General features: G+C 37.3%; 1 protein-coding gene and 1 long non-coding RNA gene across 3 annotated transcripts; one reads left to right on the forward strand and one right to left on the reverse strand.

Moving 5' to 3' along the window:
* Nucleotides 1–1890: 1890 nt before the first annotated feature.
* On the forward strand, nt 1891–19267 carry LOC131435683 (uncharacterized protein CG5098). Of its 2 annotated transcripts, XM_058603826.1 has the most exons (10): nt 1891–2891; nt 13148–13302; nt 13370–13510; nt 13573–13865; nt 13925–14375; nt 14440–14530; nt 14597–15552; nt 15621–16559; nt 16655–17075; nt 18623–19267. In XM_058603826.1, exons 2-9 carry the CDS (start codon nt 13237–13239, stop codon nt 17039–17041), a joined length of 3324 nt encoding a protein of 1107 aa, XP_058459809.1. In that variant the 5' UTR covers nt 1891–2891; nt 13148–13236; the 3' UTR covers nt 17042–17075; nt 18623–19267. The 2 variants fall into 2 exon arrangements, with proteins under 2 accessions (XP_058459809.1, XP_058459808.1); XM_058603825.1 differs by lacking the exon at nt 18623–19267 and having other exon boundaries at nt 16655–17725.
* On the reverse strand, nt 17879–20612 carry LOC131435684 (uncharacterized). Its single transcript, XR_009230526.1, has 4 exons — nt 20513–20612; nt 18731–18803; nt 18415–18662; nt 17879–18359 (listed from the first exon to the last, which is right to left on the reverse strand). It is a non-coding gene; the product is annotated as an uncharacterized LOC131435684 (long non-coding RNA).
* Between the last annotated feature and the right edge of the window lie 4636 nt (nt 20613–25248).

A 25248-nucleotide genomic window follows, 5' to 3' on the forward strand; every position in this document is an offset into this window, starting at 1 on the left:
AGAGTGAGAAATATCTATCCTGACATATATGACGAGTCAAATGCCGGATCTGCAGATTTTGTCAGCTTTCTGTACTTTCTGTAAAAGACTTCGGAAACCTGCATATCTGCAAAAATTATAGAAAATTTGTAAAAAATCTGCAGACGAAAATATATCGACAGTACATCAGAAATCTGCAGACTCACGGTAAAATCTACAAACCTGATATTTCTATTATTTTTACGTTTCGTCTTTGACTCATCAGTGCAGAGTAGTTCAAATTGAACTGCTTAGTGCTAAACTCGGCAGTTCAATTTGAACCGCTAAGCAGACGTAAAGTTTCTGCTACTTACAGAACACTTTTTGTTTTGCAACGAAGTGCAATGTCTTTTTTGACGTGCCGAACGAAAACGTGTTTTCGACTATTTCTGGCCGATGCAGGTTTGGTCATTTAGGGGTTAGCCAAATTTTGTGCTAGGGCACATAACCGTTTTTATTATTTTTACGTTCATTCATTTATTTCATTCGGATCCGACATCCGGTTGCGGAATTACAAGGTGAAGATTACTAAATATTTATACCGTCACTAAAAGCGGTAAGTAAAACACGCAAAACAAATTCTAATCTTGCCTCAAAACTATTCTAAACGATAGTCACTGTCTGTAGACGGCCAAAAAAATTAATGTCGGCTTCTCTGGTTCCCGATTTTCGATTAACGACCGGAGATTGTACCTATAGACTCAAAAAGGGATCCCAGTAACTTTTCTCGAACCGACTACGAATGTACAGGTTCCCGAATACCGGTTTAAGAAGTACCTGCAATAGTTGAACACACTTCGTTGAACACACTTCGTTTTCTCCGAGATGATCCTATCGATCTGAGAACTGTTTCACTCTATAGGTTATACTACCCACTTGTACGCGGCGGACAGATTTCCCCCCAGATGGCGAAAGTCTGGCAACAATGCAACAACCGTTTCCGGCAGAGAATTTCGCCTAGCGGTTATTACCGGTTCTTTTCTGTTGGATTCTTGTCATACAAGATTGGCAGAACCGTTTTGAATCGGTTCTACATTTTAAGCGTCTTGGTTATATTTTTTCAATAAAAGATACATATGAAAGGCAATAAGTTATTGCCCTTCATATATACTAATCATGGAAAATGTTATTGCCAATAACATTACTTTATCACTAACAAACATACCCAAATTCAATCTTATTTACCTCGTCTCAAGATTCGTTTTTTGTACGTACATGCGGGATTGACGAATATCAAATGAAGTCGAATAAAAAAAATAAAAAAAGAAAAAGGAAGGAAATAAACAAGACACGTACGGCGAGATGACGCAATTTCGCTTGGACAATTTTAACAGCAGCCGGAATGCAGCCAGCCTTCTGACGGTTGCCAGAATTCCTCACAAGCTGATAGTTGATGGGCAAACCTTTTTTGTTTTTCAAGAATCAAACAAAATTATTTTACAAGAATGCACTCATTTTAATTCAAACATAATTTTATTTGATTCAAACAATTGTTCGAAGTTGACTTAAAGACTCAATATATTAGAATCTAATGTGTTCTATTTCTCTGCGTGTATTTGAGGATATGAGAGATATGAGAAAGGCATCATTACACCACTAGGTGGATTAAAAAAGGTTTTTAGTTTACTATTATGAATAATTTCCATCGAGCACCGAACCATCCGGAATTCCTCTTCAAAGTAAACGTTGGTAAATGGTTTGTTGGCCGTTATAAAGAAAAAGATTTTTTTCTTATTTTGAGATGTTTTATTTAACAATATAATGCCAACATATATAAATTTAGCACTGGGCTTTTTACGCATAAATTCTTCTTTATCGACTGGATGACATAAAATTAGAGTGTAAAGTGTTGATTAAAGGTTTACTCAATGAAATTTTCTGCCGATCCTTCAACGAGTGTCGCCTGAAAGAAGTGTTTCCTAAAAAATGGTATGATTCGTTGGTGGTTAATCGTGTTCAATGATTTGGTTATCATAATCAATCGGAAATTCGTTCAAATGAAACATTGTTAAGATGAAATTCCCAAAAATTAACATTTAGATTTCGTTGCGTGAAGAGTTTCAAGTTTGACAGTTTTGATGAAGCGTTCTGTGGTCGAAGTTTGCGTGTAGTTGTGTTTCAGTTCGTGCGTGTGCGTGTTGTGTTGCGGTCAAAAACGGGAACGCCATATTGAACAAAAGAGGAGACGACAAAACTATCCTGTAGTTTTATTACATTTGTTCATTGAGTCGCGATTGCCGTCAAAAAAGGTAAAGTGCAAAGCTTCTGTGCAGAGGCAATTTAATTTTTCGTAATCTGCAACAGCATCGCGAAAAGAAAAGAAAATACATAAGTAGTGCTGCTTTGGTTGGTTCGAAAAATTGTACATTTTACCGAACCGGAATCGGTTCTGCCAGCAGTGGTCGGGCTGGCAAAAGTTTTGCTCAGTTTCGGAGTGTTTTCGTTCTGCGCCCCCGATTTTCAATCGTTGCATGGTCGGATAAATGTGGATGATTTTGGTGACACCATGAATGAAAGATCGATTTTCGTACTGTGATTTTGTTCCGAGGTAGAAGCGTTCGGAACCGTCCGATGCTCGTAAATACAAAGTACCGGTGTTCCAGTGTTCGACTCGATTAGTGTGAGAAGAAACGAGATGCAATTCGATTCCATTGCTTAGGTGCAGTTTAGTTGATTCACGGGAAATAGTTTTTGTCATTCACCCATGACAACGCCACGATATCATTTGAATCTGACATGTCACAAATGTGTGTATCATGACCGCATCTAGGATCCGATGATGATCAATATCTATTGAACTGTGGAATTAAGAAGCATTCCTTGCGTACTGTAGAATTTCAATACAAGTAGACTGAGGATTTGTGACATATTCGGTAAGTAGAACCCATCCCAGATGATAATGCGTCACCTTAATTATTTATTTGACAAACTACCAGAAGCTTTGTTACCAATAAAAAATGGGAACCTGTGAAAATTAAGAATTTTTTAAATTGGTCAGAAATATTCTGGTGTGTGCTTTTATATTTGGGAATTGTTTTTATGCCTGTTGAGAAGACAACAGTATCTAGAATTTAAATGCATAATTTTATGTCAAATAACGGGAAAAATATTGAAAATATTCACGTTTTAGGAAATTCATTGATTTTGTGATTCCAATGAAAAATGATCTATTTAATCTTTCGAATGAGAAAAAACATTAGATTATAAATAATGTGGTTTAAAAGTTTGTCTGAAAAAATGAGGATAATTGTACTTCTATTTAAATAGTGAAAATCTTATTTATAAGAAAGTTAAATAAGAGTAAAATAATTTTAATATAAGAAACAAGGAAAGCGAAATTTAGTGATGAAATGATGCCATTTTCACAATGTGGAAATCTTCGAAGAATCAGCATGTCATTCCATTGCGTGACCTTTCGTGCGTTTGGAGTGAAATGGAAATTTTTAACAAATAGCACTTCTCAACCCGTGGCTTTGGAACCAAAAATCGAATTCAGATTAAATCCAATAACTACCTTTGAGACGTGATGGTTTTTTTTAAATGAGGAACACAACTTTGTTTTCTGCATAGAGCAAGGAATCAGCTGGCTGTTGGCACAACTCCCTTCGATTTCATGAAACTTTGCATGTGTGATCGGTATAGCAAATGAAGTAAATTTCACTGGTCTAGAGATTTTTTTCACTCAAGACTAAAAAAAAGAGGCGAAATGTGTTTTTAGTCACATTATTTTGAAACAATCAAAACTAGAAATCGATAGCTTCTATAAAAAATATGTCTTAGAAGAAAATCTAAGAAAACCTTCAGATTTTTCATGAAATCGAAAATAAAAATTAATTTTCAAAATTTTAAAAACGTCAAGTTACAAGGAAACTAATGAACGATTTAGCAAGTTGGAGAGATGATAAACAAAAAAAATTTCCCAAGGAAAAACTTTTTAACAATTTTCGAAAAACGATGTTTTTATAAATGTATAAATGAAATATTATTCTCCCAGATATGTTCAATGTAGGATCCCGACAATAGGATGCTATTTTCTAAATGCAGTCATTAAATCGACAAAATGGATATTTCATGAAAATACGTCTTTTTTTTAAATTAGTCTGGGTTCTCCATTACCAAATTTTGAATAATTTGTTCTTTGACATCAAGACGATGTGAGTAGCTGTTTTCAAGATATTGTTGTGTTCAGAATAATGAATGGTTGGTTTATGAAAATATACATTTTTTTATAAATTAGGTGCGGTTTTCCATAAGCAATACCAATGCGGACTGTGTTCAAGTTGCAAAGTACAAAATCGAAGATATAATTTGCAAAAAATAATAAGTCAATTGTCGTTTTGCAAACCAACCTTATTATTTCCAATCGGCACAGTTTTCATATTTTGAATATGATAATAATAATAGACTTTAACTTTAACTAACCATTAAGTTTTATTTTTTGCGGATTTATATATAATATGATAGCTCATTTCTGTGTCTGTTGAAAATAATTGCACAGCAATCTTATTTTCTGTTACTGGAATGAAGCAATGATATTTTTGTGTACCTTAAAACACTTTGTTTGTTGATGAATATCTTTCTTTCCATTCTACAGCACCATCGTCATATTACTCTTGTCACATATAACAAAACGAGATTGCTGTGAAATTATCTTGATTCCTTTTAGAAGCCCAATCGTATGAAGCTTTCGCATTTGTTATTGGATGTTCATGTTCTCTTGCCAAGCTAGCTCTTGTTGCCATTCGTTTCAATGTTCCACCGGTTTCATCACATGGTCCTCTACCGTTCGAAGTTACGAATAAATGCCACTCCACTTTTAGAAACAGCTATTTTGTTATACTTCATGACTTTTGATATTATAACGAGACTCAAATTTTTAATCGTGTCTGTTTCTTTATAATATATTACAACTGGAAGAATTGCTACTTGATCATTGTCCCTATGATGACTTTGAACAGCATCTTGAAGAACGAACTATTTCTCCTTCAGTTAATGAAGATTATGTGCTTTTCAAAAATTGAGATTGTTTTTTTTTATACAGCCAAGTTTTTCTAGTTTTCCTGTTAAATATGCTACAAAATTATCAACTGCTTTTGTTAAGATTTCTAGATTGCATCTATCAGTAGTTCAGTGTCGTTGTTCGAGTGAAGCGTTAGACAACTATTTTTATGCAGGTGATACTTCCTGCAGAACTTGAGAATCCACTTAAATATAATTTAAAAATCTGCATAAATTTGGCATATGAACACAATAAATAAGTCCGCATACAACGTCATTTTGAGAAACCCCATGGAAACGATTTTATTTTTATTCTTCATATTTTTCGATGTGCTTAGTTAATTTATACTCTCTGATGTGTGGAAAATGTTAAAGTAAACATAAAATGGCTGCAATTGTGATTTTGTAAGAAGTTAAACAGATTTCAGTGAAGACATTTTTTTTTGTTTCAAAATCTTCTTGCTCGGCAAGCTCTTCCTTCTCGGTAAGATTCACTCTTTTCAAACTTGAAACTGAACAACTATTTATCGCCTCCTGATGAGCTTTTGTTTTCTGAGACAGCGCCTTCTCCTGGTGTCGGATTTTACTCTGAATGTCTTTCTTTTCCTCCTCGTCTTTTATTCTTTTTTTGCAGCAGGGGAAAGCTCACTGGAGTTAGTTTCTGTCAAACTTGCTCTCCAGTAGGCATAAAACCTCCTCATCTTTTGCATCAACAGATTACAATCATCCAAATGAGACACATTTATACTGAAGGCGTTCGAGCAAAAGAAGAAGGTTTCAGTTCGGTATGTGACCAAAAAAGTGGACACTCCGAAGTCAAATGTTCTTCGTGTTAAAGAACGTTTGAATCTTCGAACCTATAAGAAGCAGAAACAACCAAAACGTAGTCCGAAACAAGAAGCATCGATCAGGCCGAGGGTTCGAAAGCTGTACAATACGATTCTTGCCTGAAATTTGAGCTGCATAATCATGGACGACGAAACCTACGTGAAACTAGATTACAAATCCTTGCCGGGACCACAATATTATACGATGCGAGAAGGGCAAGTGTGTGATTCGAAACCACAATGATCCTGTTGTCTTCTGGCCAGATCTTACTTCTTGCCACTACTCGAAATCAACGGTAGAATGGTATACTACCAAAAATGTCACTTTCGCATCAAAAAATGAGGAATTCTGGGCATTAACGAAGGCATATCTTAGGAAACATGTATCGGCAGCCGAAACCATTCAACAGTTCGAAAAAGATTGGAAAAAAGTGTCAAAACTTGTCGCCAAGAAGTCTGTACGGAATTGACTTTGCTTTGCCATACTTTCAGGGACAGTCTTTATAAGCAAAGTGCATCAGAGATTTTTTTTTTAGGAACGCGGAAAATATATCCTAATAATTTAGAGGCTTTGGAGATAGTAAACTCTATATGCTCCTTAAAATTCAACTTGGAGTCCAGCAGAACACCCATGTCCTTAACAGACGATGCGCGTTCGAGAATAGTTTGCGAAATATGATAGTCGAACTTATATACAGACTTTTTGGACTAAAAGAGATGACGGAGCATTCAGTGGCATTTAAAACAATTTTGTTGATGCAACACGAACGATAGTTTCATACACTTGATCGAAAAATTTGAATCTTTGAGATAGAATAAAATTATAAACGGTCCAAGGTGACTTCCTTGAGGAACTCCAGAGGTAACAGCAAATGGTGAGGTTATATAGTCTCCTGTTTTCACTACCATATGATGACCAGTTAGATATGATCGAAGCCAATTCAAAAATGATCCGTTTAATCCCAGTCTACTTAACTTGGAAATCGTTTTGTGATGATTGATTTTGTCGAACGCAGCAACGAAATCGGTGTATATAGAATCTACTAGTAGTCGTGCTTGTAAAAAAGGTATGGTGAAGGAAGTGTAGGTTACTAAATTTGTGGAAGTTGAACACTTTGGCATGAATCCATGCTGAGTTTAAAATATGTAGTCAGAGAAACTTTGTGTTATAAATCCAGAACTATAATTTCAAACAGCTTCGATACAGCTCACAAAGCAGCAATTCCACGGCAGTTGGATACCATATTCTTGTTCACGTACGATTTCTTCTATATTTCAGGAAAAATTCCAGAACGCAAAAAAAGATTTCTTATCACCACGGATGGAATATAGTCGGGTCCAGCACTAGAACGTTTTAACGTTTAACTTTTTCTTCTTCGTTTTCCAAAGGCGCTTCACAATCCATTTGAAAGGAATATTTTTTTTAACTGTGAAACATTAGGTTAACATTTTCATGAATTGTACAAACACATACATTATGACAACCTGAAGTATTGAGAAGTTTACAGCATTAAGTTTGGTCTTAATGCCGTAAATGTACTGAAAATAATATGTGTTTATTAACCTCTTCGAGTCGTTAAAAAGTTTTCCTAAGACTTGAGAGCAAAAGCCGTTTCCGAACTGGTTAGCGTCCACTAATAGTTCCGATAGAAACGTAATTTCGTTGTCCTCTAACGAGACGAATGAAGCTGCTGATGGTATTTTTTCTAAATCATATCTCGATGTAGCTAGTGGTATTTTTTCTCAATTATTTCCCGATAATGTGGCATCTCGTTGTCCCTGGAAGCTAGCTGCTGTGCACTTTCAACAGACACTGGTCGATATAAATATAATCTAGATTAGTCGCAAATATGCATTGTACTATTCACAGTAATTGCGCAAAGCTTGAGAACAAAATGTTCAATCATACTATCTGTTACTTCGACCGTCCCACGACAAAAGGGTCTAACTGCAAATGACAGTTTCTCTTTGTTTACTTTTTCTTTCACGATTTACCGAGCTGATTTTATATTTGACGCTTAACTCTTCGCAAAACTTTCAAGGTAAAACTACAAGCTTTCGATTTATATTGGAAACTTTAGAGAATTTGCAATAATGGACCCGTAATAATCAAAAGAGAAAGTAAACAAAGAGAGGCTCTCATTTGCAGTTAGGGCCTTTTGTCGTGGGACTATCCACATTCTGTCATATCTTCCCATCATTAAATCACGGAGGAGAGTTGCCATCACTGGGAGTCCGATGCGGTGTCCTGGTGCTGTTCTCAAAAAAGGATAATTTCAATGTGTTGTTTGATACGTATAGTTAAAAATTAGGTTGAAACAGTTATTTTGAGTGATAGTGCAGGTGTAGCAAGTGTGTTTCTAGTAGTGAGAGTGCTATTCATTGAATAATATTGATCCGCGAAACTAAAGATGCTCAAGCGGCGGAAACTGATAATTTACCGCCCCAAAATTCAACGATGTTAACCTGTTAAGCGATCGAAGCGCCGTCTGCATGTCATTGTCGATGTTGTCGGATTTCTATGGAATGTGTGAAAGTTTACAAGTCGATTGGCACATTGTTGCAAAACTGAAATGTAGAGGCGCTGCTTGCTTAGAGATGATACTTTCAGCAAGAGCTGTCAAATCGGTAAGAAAAATTTTAATTACTCCACCTTTTCAACGATTTCTTATGAAAACGGGCAAATTCGATTGAAAAATCATAGTAGAAGTTGAAGAAAAAGTTTTTACTTTGAGGTGATAATGTTGATCTTAATTCATTATGCGAAATCTACCGTTTATTCAGAATGGAGCATTAAACTTGGTTTGATACCATTTTTCAAATGCCTGTAAATAACAAAAAAGTATCCAAAATAAATGGTACTCGATCGCCATACATTCTAGTACCCGAGAAATCAACATTACACTAATTTCTGAATAAAAAAATGTTGATCCGAAAAAACCTAACCTTACCCAATTTCACACATTTCTGAAGATTTTCCATGTTTAATCGTAGTTCACACTAAAAGAAGTAGTAGTAGTAATCACTTTGAAATCGATTTTTTTCTACTCCGAGTGTACTTTTATTGCTGATATCTATTTGTACTATTGAATAAACGATAAAAATGTTGCAAATCACTACTGCCGATATGAAAATTTCCGAAAGAATCCTCCTTTTCTTAGTTCCATTTTTCATTGGCAGGTGTCGCTACCGGTAAATCAGCTTTGCGACAATGTGCCAATCGTGTCATTCAGACTGAAGGTCTAGGGTTGGTCTGCAGCGGACTCATTCGCGAGTGTTTTTATTTTATTCTTTCAGTGGTCGTGTTTCATCTCGCGTTGTTGACAGCACGGCTAGCAGGAGAAAAGGAATACTGGTGAGATCGTTCTTTGGAGATATTTTATATTTTTCTTACTTATTATATTTCTCCTGAGAATCGAAAATCAGGTTTTGTTGAGATCATATTGTTTACCAAAACATATCTGGATCTCTTTTCCTCCCTACTAACATATCTCCTATCCCGTGATGCTCGTGGAGATACAGTGGTACCCGCAGTCTTTAGAAACAACGAGTATCGGACTAACATTCCTTTCTTTCCCTCAGTAGCACAGCCTTTGGTCGTAGCCAGCGTCGTTATTAGTGGCCTTTACACGATCATTAAAAGTGTCATTACTAAGTAATGACACTTCTGCTCAAACGCTCGTCATTACTGCATTACTGTACATAATTACTTTTTAGCATTACACGTTCATTAATAATGATGAGTATTTGTATTTTTATTCTCGTTTAGCTGAAAATAAATTTGATTTGCCATTGAAACGTTAAGGTTAATGAAATATTAACAATTTAAATCTATACTTTGTCATTTTTTCGCGTACAGTTCTAAAGATATTAAGCACTTCCACAAAACAATAAGAAGAAGAAATAATGTGGGTAATGATGGAAAATCCGGAATTCCATCATTACTCGTGCCATTACTGAACTCGTAGACCTTACACGGTCATTAAAAGTGTCATTACTTTTTAGTAATGTGCAACTACGGGCGATCTACTCAGCTCAGCTCAGCTATCTTCCCATCATTAAATCACACTCAACCGAACTACCATTCCTCGGGAGGCTGCAAAGTTTACGCATCGTTGACCGTTGTCGTTTGTTACCGCGTGCAGGCTCTCCAGCCCGATCACGGGCCTGTACATTGCCTCCCGGCCTACCTGAGCATTCATGTCGCCGATGAAGAGTTTTACATCCCGCCGTGGACAGCTGTCGTAGGTTCGTTCCAGCTGCGCGTTGAATTCTTCCTTCTCGTCATCGGGTCTCGTCTCATGTGGGCAGTGCACGTTGATGATGCTGTAATTGAAGAAATGGCCCTTGATCTTCAATACGCACATTCTATCACTGATTGGCTGCCACCCAATCACGCGCTGGTGCATCTTGCCCAACAGTACGAATCCCGTTCCTAGAACGTTGGTTGTGCCACAGCTCTGGTAGAAAGTAGCCGCTCGATGCCCAATTTTCCACACCTTCTGTCCCGTCCAACAAAGTTCCTGCAGTGCTACGACATCGAAGCCGCGGATTTGAAGCTCATCATGCAGCATTCGGTCGTATCCTGGGAAGCCAAGCGATTTGCAGTTCTATGTGCCAAGCTTCCAATCGTAGTCCTTATTTCGTCGTGTAGGTCTTTGCCGATTATTCCGAGTTGTATTTATATCCTGATTATTCGTAACAAGTGTTTTTTTCGGGCGGCTTGTTAGGCCTGCACCAACCTCCTGTCTCGCCGGAGGGCCATCGTGTCAGCACTGTTTAGAGTCCCACACTGACACAAGGACGGTAATCAGCCGCTTCTAGCATGGAGAACAGACGCTGTTTCGAGCCGCCCCAACATGGGGAACAGATGCTCGGGTAGGCTCGCTCTCTGTAAAGAGAAGGCAAGGCCCCCCCCTTCCCTGGCAGCATACGACCAAGGTCCCACCGGGGTTGGTTACCCGATCTTTCCTATGGTTGCTCGTACCCCAGCCGGCACCGCGGGGAGGTAGGGATAGCAGTTACTGGACAAGAGGCTAAGAACCACATTGGGGCCTGAATTGCGCATTGTCCAGTCGTTTACCAACCAATGAACATTCTAGTGTCTTTTTCTTGGTCTTCAATCTTCGATGATAACCCTTTATTTCAACAGGCTCGTTTTTCGTCAAGAAAATGAAAAAGTACGGGTGTGTAATGTCAGAGACATAACTGGATGTCGTGAATACGAATAAAACTGACAAATAAAACTGCGCCTAGACTAAATTACAGATTAGTTACATTAAACATTCTGAAACGCAATTAAATATAATGAAATAACTAGATAGTTCTTTATAATAAAAATGGGCCGTATAGAGTACAGTAAAATAAAATTTCGCATAATTCTTTGAGAGTATTATTATGGTTCTAAAAAGAACCGAATAGAATTCTAGAATAAGGAACTGAACCTGAGTTCAAGACTAAATTTAGAACCAAGAACAGAAGTTCTGCTTTCATTGACGACTGCTCCACCTGACGATTGAAGTCCAAATGAGAGCACGACCTAAGCGTTTGAGGCTTTATACCACGCAAAAAGTCTGCTTTCATTGCCGACTGCTCCACCTGACGACTGAAGTCCAAATGAGAGTTGCGACCTAAGCGTTTGAGGTTTTTAACCACGCAGAAGGTGCACTCTCCGAAGCTGCTGGTCCCACGACGTCTGCTTGCATCCAAAGCACAAGAAGAAATAATCAAATTTCGACCACGGTTCCCCTTTTATAAGCAGTCAGTTGAAGATATGTGCCTGACTACCTCAAAATCGTCGTCCTTGCGCGAGAAAGTCAAGCAAAAGTAAAGAGTTTTCCGCGTTGTTTTCAAAATTTGAGAAAACTTAATATTTGAGTTGTTTGTGGTCATCTCACACTGTTCAAAATATTATCCTAAATTCCTGATCATATTTTTGATGAAATGGTGAAAGAATTATGTTGCTGCCTTTAATACAAGTCGAGATATTCACGATTAAGTTCTGCCCATTCTTCCATATAGCTAATTTTGAAAAGGCACCCCATAGTAAAGTAAGTCGTATTCACGACAATAAAATAAAATCAGGTGTTAGTAAGCTTGTTAAATTATATAATGTAAGGATGCGCATTTAACACTAGATTGCCCAGGAAAGACATTATATGTAAACAATGGAAGGATTGCTTAAAATTCTGTGAACTTTTTTAATTCTTTATTTAACGATATATGCACTAAGGCACACTGTACTAGCTTTTAGTTATTTTGTCACAGTTTTTTTTTCTTAAAATCATTTTGACTGCTTTTGAGCAATTTAGGTCTATACTAAGTTTTGGGCCTTCGAGTGTTGAGCACGCATCCAGGAAATTGGATGAAATGGTCCACGTGAACCGTTCTCTTCCAGAAACACACATCTCACACTCTTAGTTAGAAGGTGACATCTGTGTCCAAGTTGGAGAAATCTAAGTACATTCAAACCTTTCCCGATTTGAGAGTGTATTTACACCTGATTAATCAGTTTCACCGTCATTGCAATTTGTAACATTACCGATACCGAACCGGATCGGAAAGGTTTGAAAGTTCCTAAACGGTTCATAAGATATCAATTTACTCCTATTCCTGATAATAATAGTCCTCCTTTTTGAATTAAGTTCACCAGTTCAGGACGACTGTTATATATTAATATTCCCATTAATATCCCAAATCCTATTATATATTAATATCCCAACTAGATCAAGATAATTCAAATTGGTGACCAATTCCAGGCATAAGAATGCTCGAAACCACCTAAGGATCTATTGTCAATTTCAAGCAGTATTAGTCCTGTCCACTCCAAGATCGATCCAGATAACATAATAATTTTCATCTTTTTACTTTTATAAGCGAACGATCGATCGATCTCGGTATGGTCCGACTTTGTCAATACGAAGTATAAATTGACTCCCACCCCCATCCGCCAAAGTTGATTTTTCTTCAATTTTGTTTTCAAAATATCTCGAAAACAGCTGCTCGCATCGTCTTGATGTCAAAGAATAATTTATGCAAAATTTTATGAAGATTGCAAAAATGATATATTTAGGAAGTAGCTTCCTTTAAGCTTTTTCATTGAACGTAGTTCGGAGAATAATATTTCATTACTCAGAGGTGAAAAGAGATGTCGATTAATTCAATGCTGTTAATAAATTAACTCTAGACTAGTGGCCATCTTAGATCTCATAAGAATTAAAGTCAGAAAAAAAACAACCAGAAGTCCTGAGACTGAACGTGTTATTGTGTTTCTAATCAAGTCTAATTTTTCACTGTCTTTGTAGGAAGTGTTCGTGTGTGTTTCGCGTATTAAGACCGTTAGCAGTAAGTCCGAATGAATTTTCCTACTCGTAAATAGTGGAACCCATTGAAAATGTCCGGACACAATCCACCCCATGGACGACTAGGCCAGCCGAATTCTACTTGGAATCCGTTACAGGTAAACATTTCCCATTTATTTTTTCATTGGTGAAGTGTGCGAAAATGAGTCCCCGATGTTTTTTCAGGTGCCCTCGTATATACCTCGGCAACCACAATTGGCCCACATGTCCAGTGAACGATCTCTGGCGAGATCTCCCTTAACATGGCATACGCCACCTACTCACCAGGATCAGCTTTACAATTTCATGACTGCAAATCACAAAACGGTAAGCTAACTGCATTGTAACATGAAGAATTTTGAACCAATGTATCGTATCTTTCGGTTTAGAATCTAGAAATCAATCCCATGCTGCCAACATTCGGAAGAGGCTCCGGTATGCCACTAGGATCCGTTGATCTGTCTCTGTCATCGGCCTCTCGTAGCACACCATCCCCGAAGGGAAGTAATCATCAACCGCCAGGTCCACATGGTCAACAACAGCACCCTTCATCGATGCCACCTGGCATCATTCCACCCGTCCTCGGTGGACCCTTGATGCCAGATCAAAACGACCATTTTCATCCGAAAATGGTTCCAGGACATGGTTCGCAACAGCAGCAACCGCCGCATCATTTGAACATGTAAGTTGCTTAATTTAGAACATTTAATAGTTTAACTAATTGCCTTCTCTTAAAACTAGGAATCACAATCGTTCTCCATCGGCGAACCAATCTGGAGGTGTTATACAGTCGACTGCTGCTCTGAAGGATCGTTCCGGGCACGGTTTGATGGGGAGCTCAGCCGGTGTTAACAGTGCTAGCGGAAACACACCGACATCGTGCAGTTTTCTCGGTAACAGCGGAAGCAACAGTCTAGTGCTAGGATCTGGCAGTGCCGGTGGTAATGGATATTACAACATGATGAGTAGCAACAGCAGTGGCAACAACAATAACGCTTGCGTTGGTGGTGGTGGTGGCGGTAATAGTATTAACAACAGGTCACTTGCTGGTCCTGCAGGAGGTACGGCTGCTCCTTCCTCAACGATGGGAGGAATGGTTGGCGATTTGTCCTCGATGCTCCCTGGTGGATTGCATATCAAAGATACCAAGCAAATTAATAACGAAGTCAGCGGAAGAAATGGCAAGGATAATGTGAGTAAAAATAAGTTTTGAATTGTAAAAACAAAAATACATTTAAACACTTTATTTTTTGCAGGCCCCTCCGAACACTGATTCATCAGACTTGGTCAAAGATATAATAATGCATGCAATGCAAAGTACTGCAGTTTCTGTTTCACCCAAACAAGGTAGGTTCGCATCTCGATGTCAGCCAGTCACTCACAGTATTAAGAGCATTTTTTTTTTATTTATAGACTCATCAATGCGACTGCCAGCTCCTCCGGCTCAAAGCCCCGTGCGGAGTCGTAGCCCACCAATGGTCAATTCAAGTGTGGACAAATCTTTCCCGACGATTTCTGCGAATGTGCCATCTACACCTGTGGGGGTCAAAACGGCCGACATAAAAGCTAGTAGTTGTAGCAGTAGTAGTAGTTCAACGCTGGTCACACCAGCAACGCCGCCAGTAGCCACCGAGGCGATCAACAACGACCGAACGTCTCCTAATCAAAGCATAACTTCGAGTGAAGATTCGGCCGATTCTAATTCAAGCAAATCCCGAAGACGACGAAAGCCCGATCGAACCAATAAGATGGACTCGGGTGAGCTGGAGCGGATGCATGATTTTCTCGTCGGCGGTGATAATTGTGCAGATAAATGCGATCGAATCGAGGGAATAGATCCGATGAGGCCTAACATTGCGGTTCGGAATGATATTGCCACACTTACTCTCGAAGGAATTAGCAGTCTCAGCCAGGGACTTGCGAGTGATAATAGTCATAGCCCCCATATTACAGATCTGTCCGATAGTACGCGGATACACCTGCAAAATTTGAGCGAAAGCAATAGCGACCGTGTTGGTGCATCGGTTAAACCGCCCACAGTGAGCTCGGTAATCTCTAGTGTGCTGTCGGCTGCTGCGGCCGCTATGGAATCGGCTCGAAAGGACAGTGAATCGAACTCGGATGATTGTGAGACAATCGATAAAATAGCAGCAATGATATCCAGTACTGAAATCGACACTGCTCCAGCTCCAACCGCACCGAAACCGACGACGGATGCAATTGCTGAGCTTATGAAAAATGACAACGAAAGTGGCAGCATGAATGGTCCAATGGATAGTCAGCCTCTGCCGCCAGCCAAGGGTTCCTTAACTGCAGAAAGTGATAAATCGCAGTTATCTAGAAACGAAGCAGATGAAAGTTACGAAGAGGTTTGGACACCCCCAAAACTGGTCATTCGATTAGGTTTTAATAAGTTTTTTTCTCTTACGTTTTACAGATTGAAAACAAGTTAGAGGAAATGTTTGCCGGAATCGAAGAAACTTCACCATCATGTTCGAAGACATCGCCCACCACCACCACCACCGAGAAGAAGCTGTCGTCACCGTCAAAGCAAAGCAGCGAACCCACGGATATTTTGGTACAATTATCTGAAAAAACCGAAGAATCTGCTATTACAGATCTCCGAATTTCTTCCGCTGAAGCTACCGAAGATTCACCCGAACCTAGTACCAGTGGAACGCAGAAAAAAGTTCTTACGCCGGCAACGAAAAAAACTGTTTCTGGAAAAGCTTCCGGCAATTCCGGAGCATCTCCGAATAAAAAGAAAAAAATATTAAAGAAAAAACCTAACCAAAACAAGGGAACAAGTTTTGCTGCCGCTGAGGAAAGGGCTGCCTCGTTTAGCTCTAAGTTCAACAAGAAATCGTCGGCGAAGGGTAATGGAAAAAAAGGAAATGGTTCAGGTTCTACGGCTAGCAAAAATGTCAAGCTTAAGACGAGCGACTGTAGTGGTCTCATTGATCCCAATGGTAAACACAAAGGACCTTTTGTGCAGGTTAAATCCGACGGCAGTCATGTGGTGATAAACACCCCAATCAACGAGGACGACACCGAGAAGGCACAGAACAAGACTAAGAAATTCACGACTAGTATGAACAGTACGGAGAGAAGCAAAATTCGAGGCCTGCATGTGAGCACTCTAAGCACCAAGTACGATGCGGACACTACCGACACCAGTTGGATGTGTGTGTTCTGCAAGGTGGGACCGCACAAAACCCGTCTAGGGGATCTGTTCGGACCGTATATCATTAGTACCAAGTCAAGCGAGTTCGAGCAGAGTCAAACGGATGAAGATTTCTTTAATATTAAGCGGACACGAGACAGTCTCGCCTCGAAACTGACGGCCTCGGGGGAATCGTCTAAAATGGTGTGTCCGGTAAGCTTTGATTTTATGTATTTGCTTTTTAAATAATCTTTTGATTTTGTGCTTGAATGATACGGTATGATCGAAATTTTCCCTTTTTCTTGTAGCCGAAGTCGAAAAAAAGAAAAATCAATGACGTCACACCCGGCACCAGTGAAACAACGAACTCAGTTGCCCCAGGACCGATAGAGGATATGTTCTACGGTATGATAAAGGCCGGCGATGATTCCTATGAGGTTTGGATGCACGAGGAATGTTTGGTTTGGGCTCCGGGAGTGCACATCGTCGGTACTCGGATCGTCGGTCTCGAAGCAGCTATTTGGAACTGCTGTCGGCATCAGTGTCGTCTTTGCTCGCTGTACGGAGCCATGGTGAGCTGCTTGCACCGAGGTTGCAACGAAGAAGCACACGTGGTTTGCGCACGGAAGAATAACTGGAAATTGGGTGATGAGTTCAAGTCGTGTTGTGCTCAGCACTCCAACACGAACTCCTGAGCCGCTGGACGTTAGATGGTTTGTTTTGTATTAGGTTTGTGTTAAGTTCATTGGCGAACAAGAGAGAGTTTTTTTCCTGGTTGGCAACGTATTGCTTATTATTTTGAGAGTATCTCAGAAATGTTTTGTTTGTTTGGTTCTCACCCTTCTTTTAAGACGCGCGGTGCGGGCCTCAGGTCACTGGAAAGATATACAAAAGTGATGTTTACAAATGTATCTGGAAAACAAAAAGAAAAGTCACAATTCAATTATAAATGTACATTTTTAGCTTGTAAATATAGTCAGCTAATGTATGATATTTTAATTAATTTTAACTTAGAAACCCACGAATATAAAAGATATTTGGCGTGATCGTGATTGATGAAGTACTTTTCATGACGATATCTATCCGGAATAATTGTGAGCAAAATAATTTATTTAATAGAATTAGTAATATCTTGGAGTAATTGAATATACTTTTGACTAGGCTAGGACGTTTTCTTCTGAAAATAAAAATGCAACAATATCGACATATATTGAATGAAACCAATTTACTTTGGAAGAAAAAGAAACAAGTTGATTACTTGTTGGATGCATGTGATTAAATAAAATGATAAACTGTATCAAAAGAAAACACATGTGTAGTATACATTATTGAATAATGTCTATCCTGGAGAAAAATCTATATTAAATTCTCGTAAAAATTTTAGTAACCAGCAAAATCAATAAAACTATGAGAAGAAAAAAAGGTTTTTTTTTTTCATTTTATTTACTCCTTTATCCTTTGTTTTATTTATTTTGGTACAATAAGGTAAGTTGAGAATGATGTAGTAGTAGATCTTCACATCATCAGCAAACGATAAGCGAGAGTCTTCCAGAGCAAAATTGACATTATCGAAGCACTGTAAAAATATTAACGGTCCGAGATGACTTCCCTGCAGTATTCCGGATGTTGCGAGTAACTCAACTTTCGCTATTTTGAGTTCCTCGCAATTGACATCATCGAAATACTGTAAAACTATTTACGGTCCGAGGTGACTTCCCTGCGGTATTCCGGATGATGCGAGGAACTCAACTTTCGCCATTTTGAAATTAGTTTCTTTACATCACGAAACACCTACCATCAAACAGTTTTAAGTAAGACTAGGACAATCAGTCAATTTTCGTCAACGTTAACGGGACTATACCGGTGGTTTATATTATTTTAAGGCTTTCATTATTGAAATGTATACCCAATCCGGACGCAAAAATGTTTTGTGAGGTTGATATAGCTTGTTATTACAAACAGCTTCTTTCCATTAGATATCCGTTTCCGTTAGCTGCGCATTTCACATAATTGCTGTTTGAAAAAAAATTGGTCATTCGTCATCATTGTTTTGCATTTGGACGCTTACCAGTGGTTACCCATACAATAGATTTATTGTTACAAGACCTTCCACAATTTTCCTTTGACCATTGGAAAATATTTTAATATAGGGGAAGATGTTCGGTTGCCGGGACCCCACCGTAACTTTTGACAGAAAGCAGATAGCGTCATTCCGGTAAATGTCATGTGTGTGTAATAGTAACACGTTCTTTTTTAGATGGTTTGTTTTGTATTAGGTTTGTGTTAAGTTCATTGGCGAACAAGAGAGTTTTTTTCCTGGTTGGCAACGTATTGTTTATTATTTTGAGAGTATCTCAGAAACGTTTTGTTTGTTTGGTTCTCACCCTTCTTTTAAGACGCGCGGTGCGGGCCTCAGGTCACTGGAAAGATATACAAAAGTGATGTTTACAAATGTATCTGGAAAACAAAAAGAAAAGTCACAATTCAATTATAAATGTACATTTTTAGCTTGTAAATATATTCAGCTAATGTATGATATTTTAATTAATTTTAACTTAGAAACCCACGAATATAAAAGATATTTGGCGTGATCGTGATTGATGAAGTACTTTTCATGACGATATCTATCCGGAATAATTGTGAGCAAAATAATTTATTTAATAGAATTAGTAATATCTTGGAGTAATTGAATATACTTTTGACTAGGCTAGGATGTTTTCTTCTGAAAATAAAAATGCAACAATATCGACATATATTGAACGAAACCAATTTACTTTGGAAGAAAAAGAAACAAGTTGATTACTTGTTGGATGCATGTGATTAAATAAAATGATAAACTGTATCAAAAAAAAAACACATGTGTAGTATACATTATTGAATAATGTCTATCCTGGAGAAAAATCTATATTAAATTCTCGTAAAAATTTTAGTAACCAGCAAAATCAATAAAACTATGAGAAGAAAAAAAGGTTTTTTTTTCATTTTATTTACTCCTTTATCCTTTGTTTTATTTATTTTGGTATAATAAGGTAAGTTGAGAATGATGTAGTAGTAGATCTTCACATCATCAGCAAACGATAAGCGAGAGTCTTCCAGAGCAAAATTGACATTATCGAAGCACTGTAAAAATATTAACGGTCCGAGATGACTTCCCTGCAGTATTCCGGATGATGCGAGTAACTCAATTTTCGCTATTCTGAGTTCCTCGCAATTGACATCATCGAAGTACTGTAAAACTAATAACGGTCCGAGGTGACTTCCCTGCGGTATTCCGGATGATGCGAGGAACTCAACTTTCGTCATTTTGAAATTAGTTTCTTTTAATCACGAAACACCTACCATCAAACAGTTTTAAGTAAGACTCGGACAATCTATGCCGGACTATGCCGGTGGTTTATATTATTTTAAGGTTTTCATTATTGAAATGTATACCCAATCCGGACGCAAAAATGTTTCGTGAGGTTGATATAGCTTGTTATTACAAACAGCTTCTTTCCATTAGATATCCGTTTCCGTTAGCTGCGCATTTCACCTAACCGCTGTTTGAAAAAAAAATGGTCATTCGTCCTCATTGTTTTGATCATTGCATTTGGACGATTACCAGTGGTAACCCATACAATAGATTTATTGTTACAAAACCTTCCACAATTTTGCTTTGACCATTGGAAACTATTTTAATATAGGGGAAGATGTTCGGTTGCCGGCACCCCACCGTAACTTTTGACAGAAAGCAGATAGCGTCATTCCCGTAAATGTCATGTGTGTGTAATAGTAACACCAAATACAAATAATAATACCCCTAAGTCCCATATAAACGAATCGCCAATGTTTGGTTCACAGCATGAACAAGTAAGCCTAGCAAATATCTCCCTTTCGTTGCGATAGTGTGAAAATGTGAAAGAAGATCGTTTCTGGCAACGCTTTATGCTAGTTGCTACGGTGCAAAAAAAACTTGTTTGTTTATCGTTGCTGTATTAAACAGCAACAATCAGTCTAAATATCGCCGGCTAATAAACCGAGGCCAGAAGAATGAGCGTATCGGGAAATAAACTAGTTCCCGTTAACGTGCAGAAAAATACTAAAATTACAAAACCTGACGATACGCAAATTGTTTTAAAGTAATCTAATGTGATTAAACCACATTGTATTATCCTGATCGTACATACCGTTATAGAGATTTGAAGCATATACCAATAAAATAAATTTTGCAAAAGTATTCTAGATACGAAACAGAGATGAAGAACATTTTCAACAAGTATAAAAATTTTAGCGAAAGACAATATGCCATAGTTCTTCTGACCTCGCTTGTGTTTACATATTTTTCACTATAATAAACAGTAACTATAGTGAACTTGTTCTTACTCTACAGTGTTGCTAGTTTTATAGGAAATTCGTTAAAGTACATTGTCACTCTGACAGTGTATCATGACAATGTACCGCACGATGCAAAATGTGTCCTTGAAAATTTGTCGGAGTACTCCGTATTATAATTTGTATTTGGTAACACGTTCTTTTTGTGCCGAATACCAAAGCACACATAAGCTTGTACTTTTTGCAGCGCTCAAAACAAATTTAATTGCGTGAAAATCAACAAATTTTTTTATGACTTTTATTGAAAAGCATCAATCGAAAAGGTGAGTGGATTGAATATTTATGAGGTGAAATCGATCTATTTCGTGATTTAATACCGGATGCTATGGAAATTTTCGCGACCAAAGATTTGTTTTATCATTTTCAATATGTCTACCGATTTCGGTTACCGGCACTCCATTTTTTTTTCGACAAATCGGGAAAAATTGTTAGTGATATGCAGGCTGCTGTCGAGACATCTAGCTGCTCATATAGCAGATGCTCCGGTTAAAAAAAAACGTGGAAGACTGGCCAAATCAACACCAAAGGTGCCACCATCCGAATCATCGACCAAGAGAGCCAAGGTATAATCAGACAATGAAAACTTTTGTCCAAAACGTTTCCAAAAAGAAAAAAAAAATCTGTTTTTTCTTTGAAGAACTGCAGTCTTTACTTATATTTTTACATTTTTAGTGAAATTTCTTGGGTTGCCGGTAACCGAACATCTTTTTTGAAATGACCAAAATTTATCACTTTTTTAAATTGATAATAAAAATTTTTCTATCGATTGAATTAACTTAGTTTCTTATTCAGTTGTTAGTAAGGAAGTTTAGCTTTCCATTGATGTATATATGTCCGCATAATGTGCACTTAGTCAGAAGTTATAAGCTTAAAAGAAAAGGGTGCCGGTAACCGACCACTCTCCCTTATTGTTATATACTATTCAATAAATTGTGCACATACTTTCTACAATAGAATGTATAGGTTGTTAATGTCGTCTTCACTTGAGAAAACTGAAACTGACCCAGGGTAGTTTCATCAAACAAACACTTCACGAAAATGTGTTGATTTCGCATTTAGCAACAGGGGTTTGAGCAAACCATCAGCAAACTAGGTTCGAAACTGACTCGATTTTCAGTTCAACAACGTTGAAACTAGGTTCAAAACTGGCTTCAAACAAACAATTTGACAGCAGTAAGAGTGGAAACTGGGTTAGGTTTGGCATCAAGCGAAAACGACATAAGTATCGTAACAATTCAAATCGTAAGATTATCTCATACATATTTTCCTGGAAAACAATCAAATGTACAGTTTGCATATTGTTTCAAACACCACGTGTACAATAAATTCAATTGTGAATCGTAGAAACAATATATTAAATCGTTGGAAATGAATTTTTTTTGGTCAAGATACAATAAAATGTACTGTATCTCATAGATCTAATTGTGAATCAATTGTTTATACTGTAAAATCAATGGTTTATTTTTTTAAGCGAATGTCACCACAGTAACATGGCTTCACATGGTCATTTTTTCCAAAATCTGTGATGAAACCAAAAAACAGTCTGTGCTAAATCTATGCACGTTTTCCGTAACATAATAGCTAATCAAAATCATTTTGGTGAGCAGAAAAAAGGTCTCGACACACTTAAAACCGAATGTTGATCTCGGCGAAAAAAAAATGCTGAAAGCCGACGTCAAAGCGATATTTTACTGAAATTTCGGCTAAGATAGCTTTTTCCAAAATTCTCGGTTTATTATTTCCAATTTCTCGGCAATTCAAAATGTTATACTGATATTCGGTTTTGTAAATTGCCGTGTTTACCAGCAATTGATCGTTTTGCCGAAATCAGCAAATTAATGATATAAACTTACTGAAATCTTGGACAACCGAAAATTCGGTGATTCATCAAAGTAGCCATTTTTCAAAACTGAGTGATGTAAATAAGTGTATGTGTTCATATGTGGAATTAATTGCCAATAAAAATTGAATCCGAATATAGCGATATGTTTCGTGCTATTAGGAACAAATTTGTTAAATGACAAGAAATCCCCCAGAGCATTCTTACGGGATAAAGACCCCCGCAACGCTAATCTACTGCATGAAATTGATCGGACTCCGGTATGATTTATTTCTTGAAATATTCAATGTTTTATTGAGCCATTACTTTCGTTGTAGTCGGAATCGGATGTTTTTTTCGGAAAATCGAATTATGTTCTCTACTGTAAATAACATTGAAGTGCATCCATTATACGGCGTGTTTGTTTGGCAATATTTTCTTCATGGGACAATTTTTTTCTTATTTTACATTTCCAAGTCTATTAGTTCAACAGCTAACATAATGTTGAAATAAATAAATCAATGATAACGAGTTTTAATTGGAATGTGTATTTTATATTCAAAATTTTATTTTAATAGTTTAAAATCTCGGCATTAGTTCAAATGCTTGAACACCAATGATTTCGGTAATTTATTTCCAAAAGCGACGAAGATCTCGGTAATTCATAGTTTTATCGAAACCGAAAATCTCGGAAAAGCAAAATACCGAGAATTTCAGTTGTTTTAAAGATTGCCGAGTACTCGGCTGTTCAAATCTTGGCAAACTTTTGCGAAACTCGGGAAAAAATCTAAGTGCGGATGCTTCCAACCGCTTTGTCGGATATTTATTTTCGCTCAGTTTTCCCTAGCAGATTAAAGACTTTTTGGTGCTCATTGCCAGTCTGTGATCGATTTCAGAAAACTGTGAAAATCTGTGCACCTCAGCTCAAAAGAAAAAATACATTTCTACTTTTGGTTGAATCTGTATAAAATTTTCAAATATATTTAGTACCGGAAAAGCTGTATAAATGGCATCCCTGGCCTCAGATGTTGGCAGCAGAGATGCCATGCCATGATTTTTACATGCGCATACAGATTTAATACAGAGTACAGATTTCTTTAATTTAATACAGATTTATACAGATTTCACCAAAAGTATTAAGGAAAAAATTAAACTATCTATGAGTATTTGATTGCAATGACGAGATAAACGTTTAGGAATCAACGTACAAATCACTTTTTGAAATATATATTTTTGTGCAGATATTTAATGAAGAACACTGAAATCCATTTATATTAAAATTGAGCTTAAAAGTTAGACAAGTCTTGGCATCATGAAACACTATTGCCAGACTGACAGTTGTATTACCTGAATTGACGTTGCATATTGGGTTTTGGGAATCCATCTCAACTTATGAAGTGAACATTTTCAAATTAGACAAGTATTTGGCACCATAATTCAATTGTTGTTGATAGGAAAAAAACTATTAAATTTCGTCGATGAATATAATATAAGATATGAAATTTAATCTACCACTCAATAACCATAATCTATTGGTATAACACCTTTTAACATAATTGTATTGTAGAAATTTCATTTTATTAGCAAATACAGATAAATACAGATATTTATTCGAATCAATACAGATTTACTATGAAAATATCTGGCATCTCTGGTTGGCAAGTAAGTCCGAGTGAATAGCGGCCCTTACACGAGTCATTAAAAATGTCATTAATAAAAAATAATATCATTTTAATGAACGTGTAATGGTGCACTAATGACGAAATTTCAAACAAATTTGAATTACATCATTAGTTAGTCATCATTTAAAATGACATTTTTAATGCTCGTGTAAGGGTCGCTAATAAGCGGCCCTTACATGTGACAATATTATTGTCAATACAAGGAGTATTGACAATACTTTTGATCGTGTAATGGAAACTTAATTGGATTAATGAAAATATTGTCAAAAAATCAAAACAGCTCATCAATCCGACAATACTTTCTCTCCAGAGAAGAAACTGTCAAATATGTGCAATGAACTCTTCTCTCAATGTTTCAATGTTCAGTTGCAATATTTGAAGCTTCAAACGCTTGATTTGTTCAAAAAATGCGGACTCAAGTTACCAAGTCAATTGGATTGACGGTATTGACAATACTTTGGATTGACAATAATATTGGCACGTGTAAGGGCAGCTATAGGCATGAACATAAAAAACGACAAAATTTTTCCGGCCGGTATAATCAAGGATGCCAGGTTCACAGATTAATCTGTGTTTCACAGATTTTCAATTTTCTGCACAGATTTTAAAAATGACACAGATTTTCACAGATTTTTGAAAATGATATCTGGTTTTCACAGATTCTGGAATAAATCACAGATTTTCACTGATTTTTGAAATCGAGCACAGTTTAGCACCAAAAAGTACAGAGCGGTAGAGGAAAAAGGTACAGAGTGTGTTGGTAGTGAGACCTCGATCTGCTATTATGGTATGTGAAACGGGCACAGATTTTCACAGACAGGTTTTTGGCTTGATCACAGATTTTTGAAAAAAAGGACCTGGCATCCCTGGGTATACTAAACAAAGGGTGGCTGACAGCCACTGGCTGTTTGCACTTGGGTGCAGAGATGCCAGGTCTGCAGATTTGTCTGTAAATCTGCAGATTTGGGGTATAGTGCTGCAGACATTTTTTGTTGTGCAGACTTTTACAGACTTTTAAAATTCTCGCAGA

This window comes from Malaya genurostris, chromosome 3 (genome assembly GCF_030247185.1).
Source record: "Malaya genurostris strain Urasoe2022 chromosome 3, Malgen_1.1, whole genome shotgun sequence".
Classification (NCBI taxonomy): domain Eukaryota; kingdom Metazoa; phylum Arthropoda; class Insecta; order Diptera; family Culicidae; genus Malaya; species Malaya genurostris.

What these genes read in the sequence shown, in the direction of transcription:
- LOC131435683 (XM_058603826.1), top strand. Translation starts at nt 13,237, where the DNA reads ATGTCCGGACACAATCCACCCCATGGACGACTAGGCCAGCCGAATTCT. An exon ending in TGACTGCAAATCACAAAACG is followed by an intron (nt 13,511 to 13,572) that starts GTAAGCTAACTG and finishes CTTTCGGTTTAG; the next exon opens with AATCTAGAAATCAATCCCAT. An exon ending in CGTCTAAAATGGTGTGTCCG is followed by an intron (nt 16,560 to 16,654) that starts GTAAGCTTTGAT and finishes TTTTTCTTGTAG; the next exon opens with CCGAAGTCGAAAAAAAGAAA.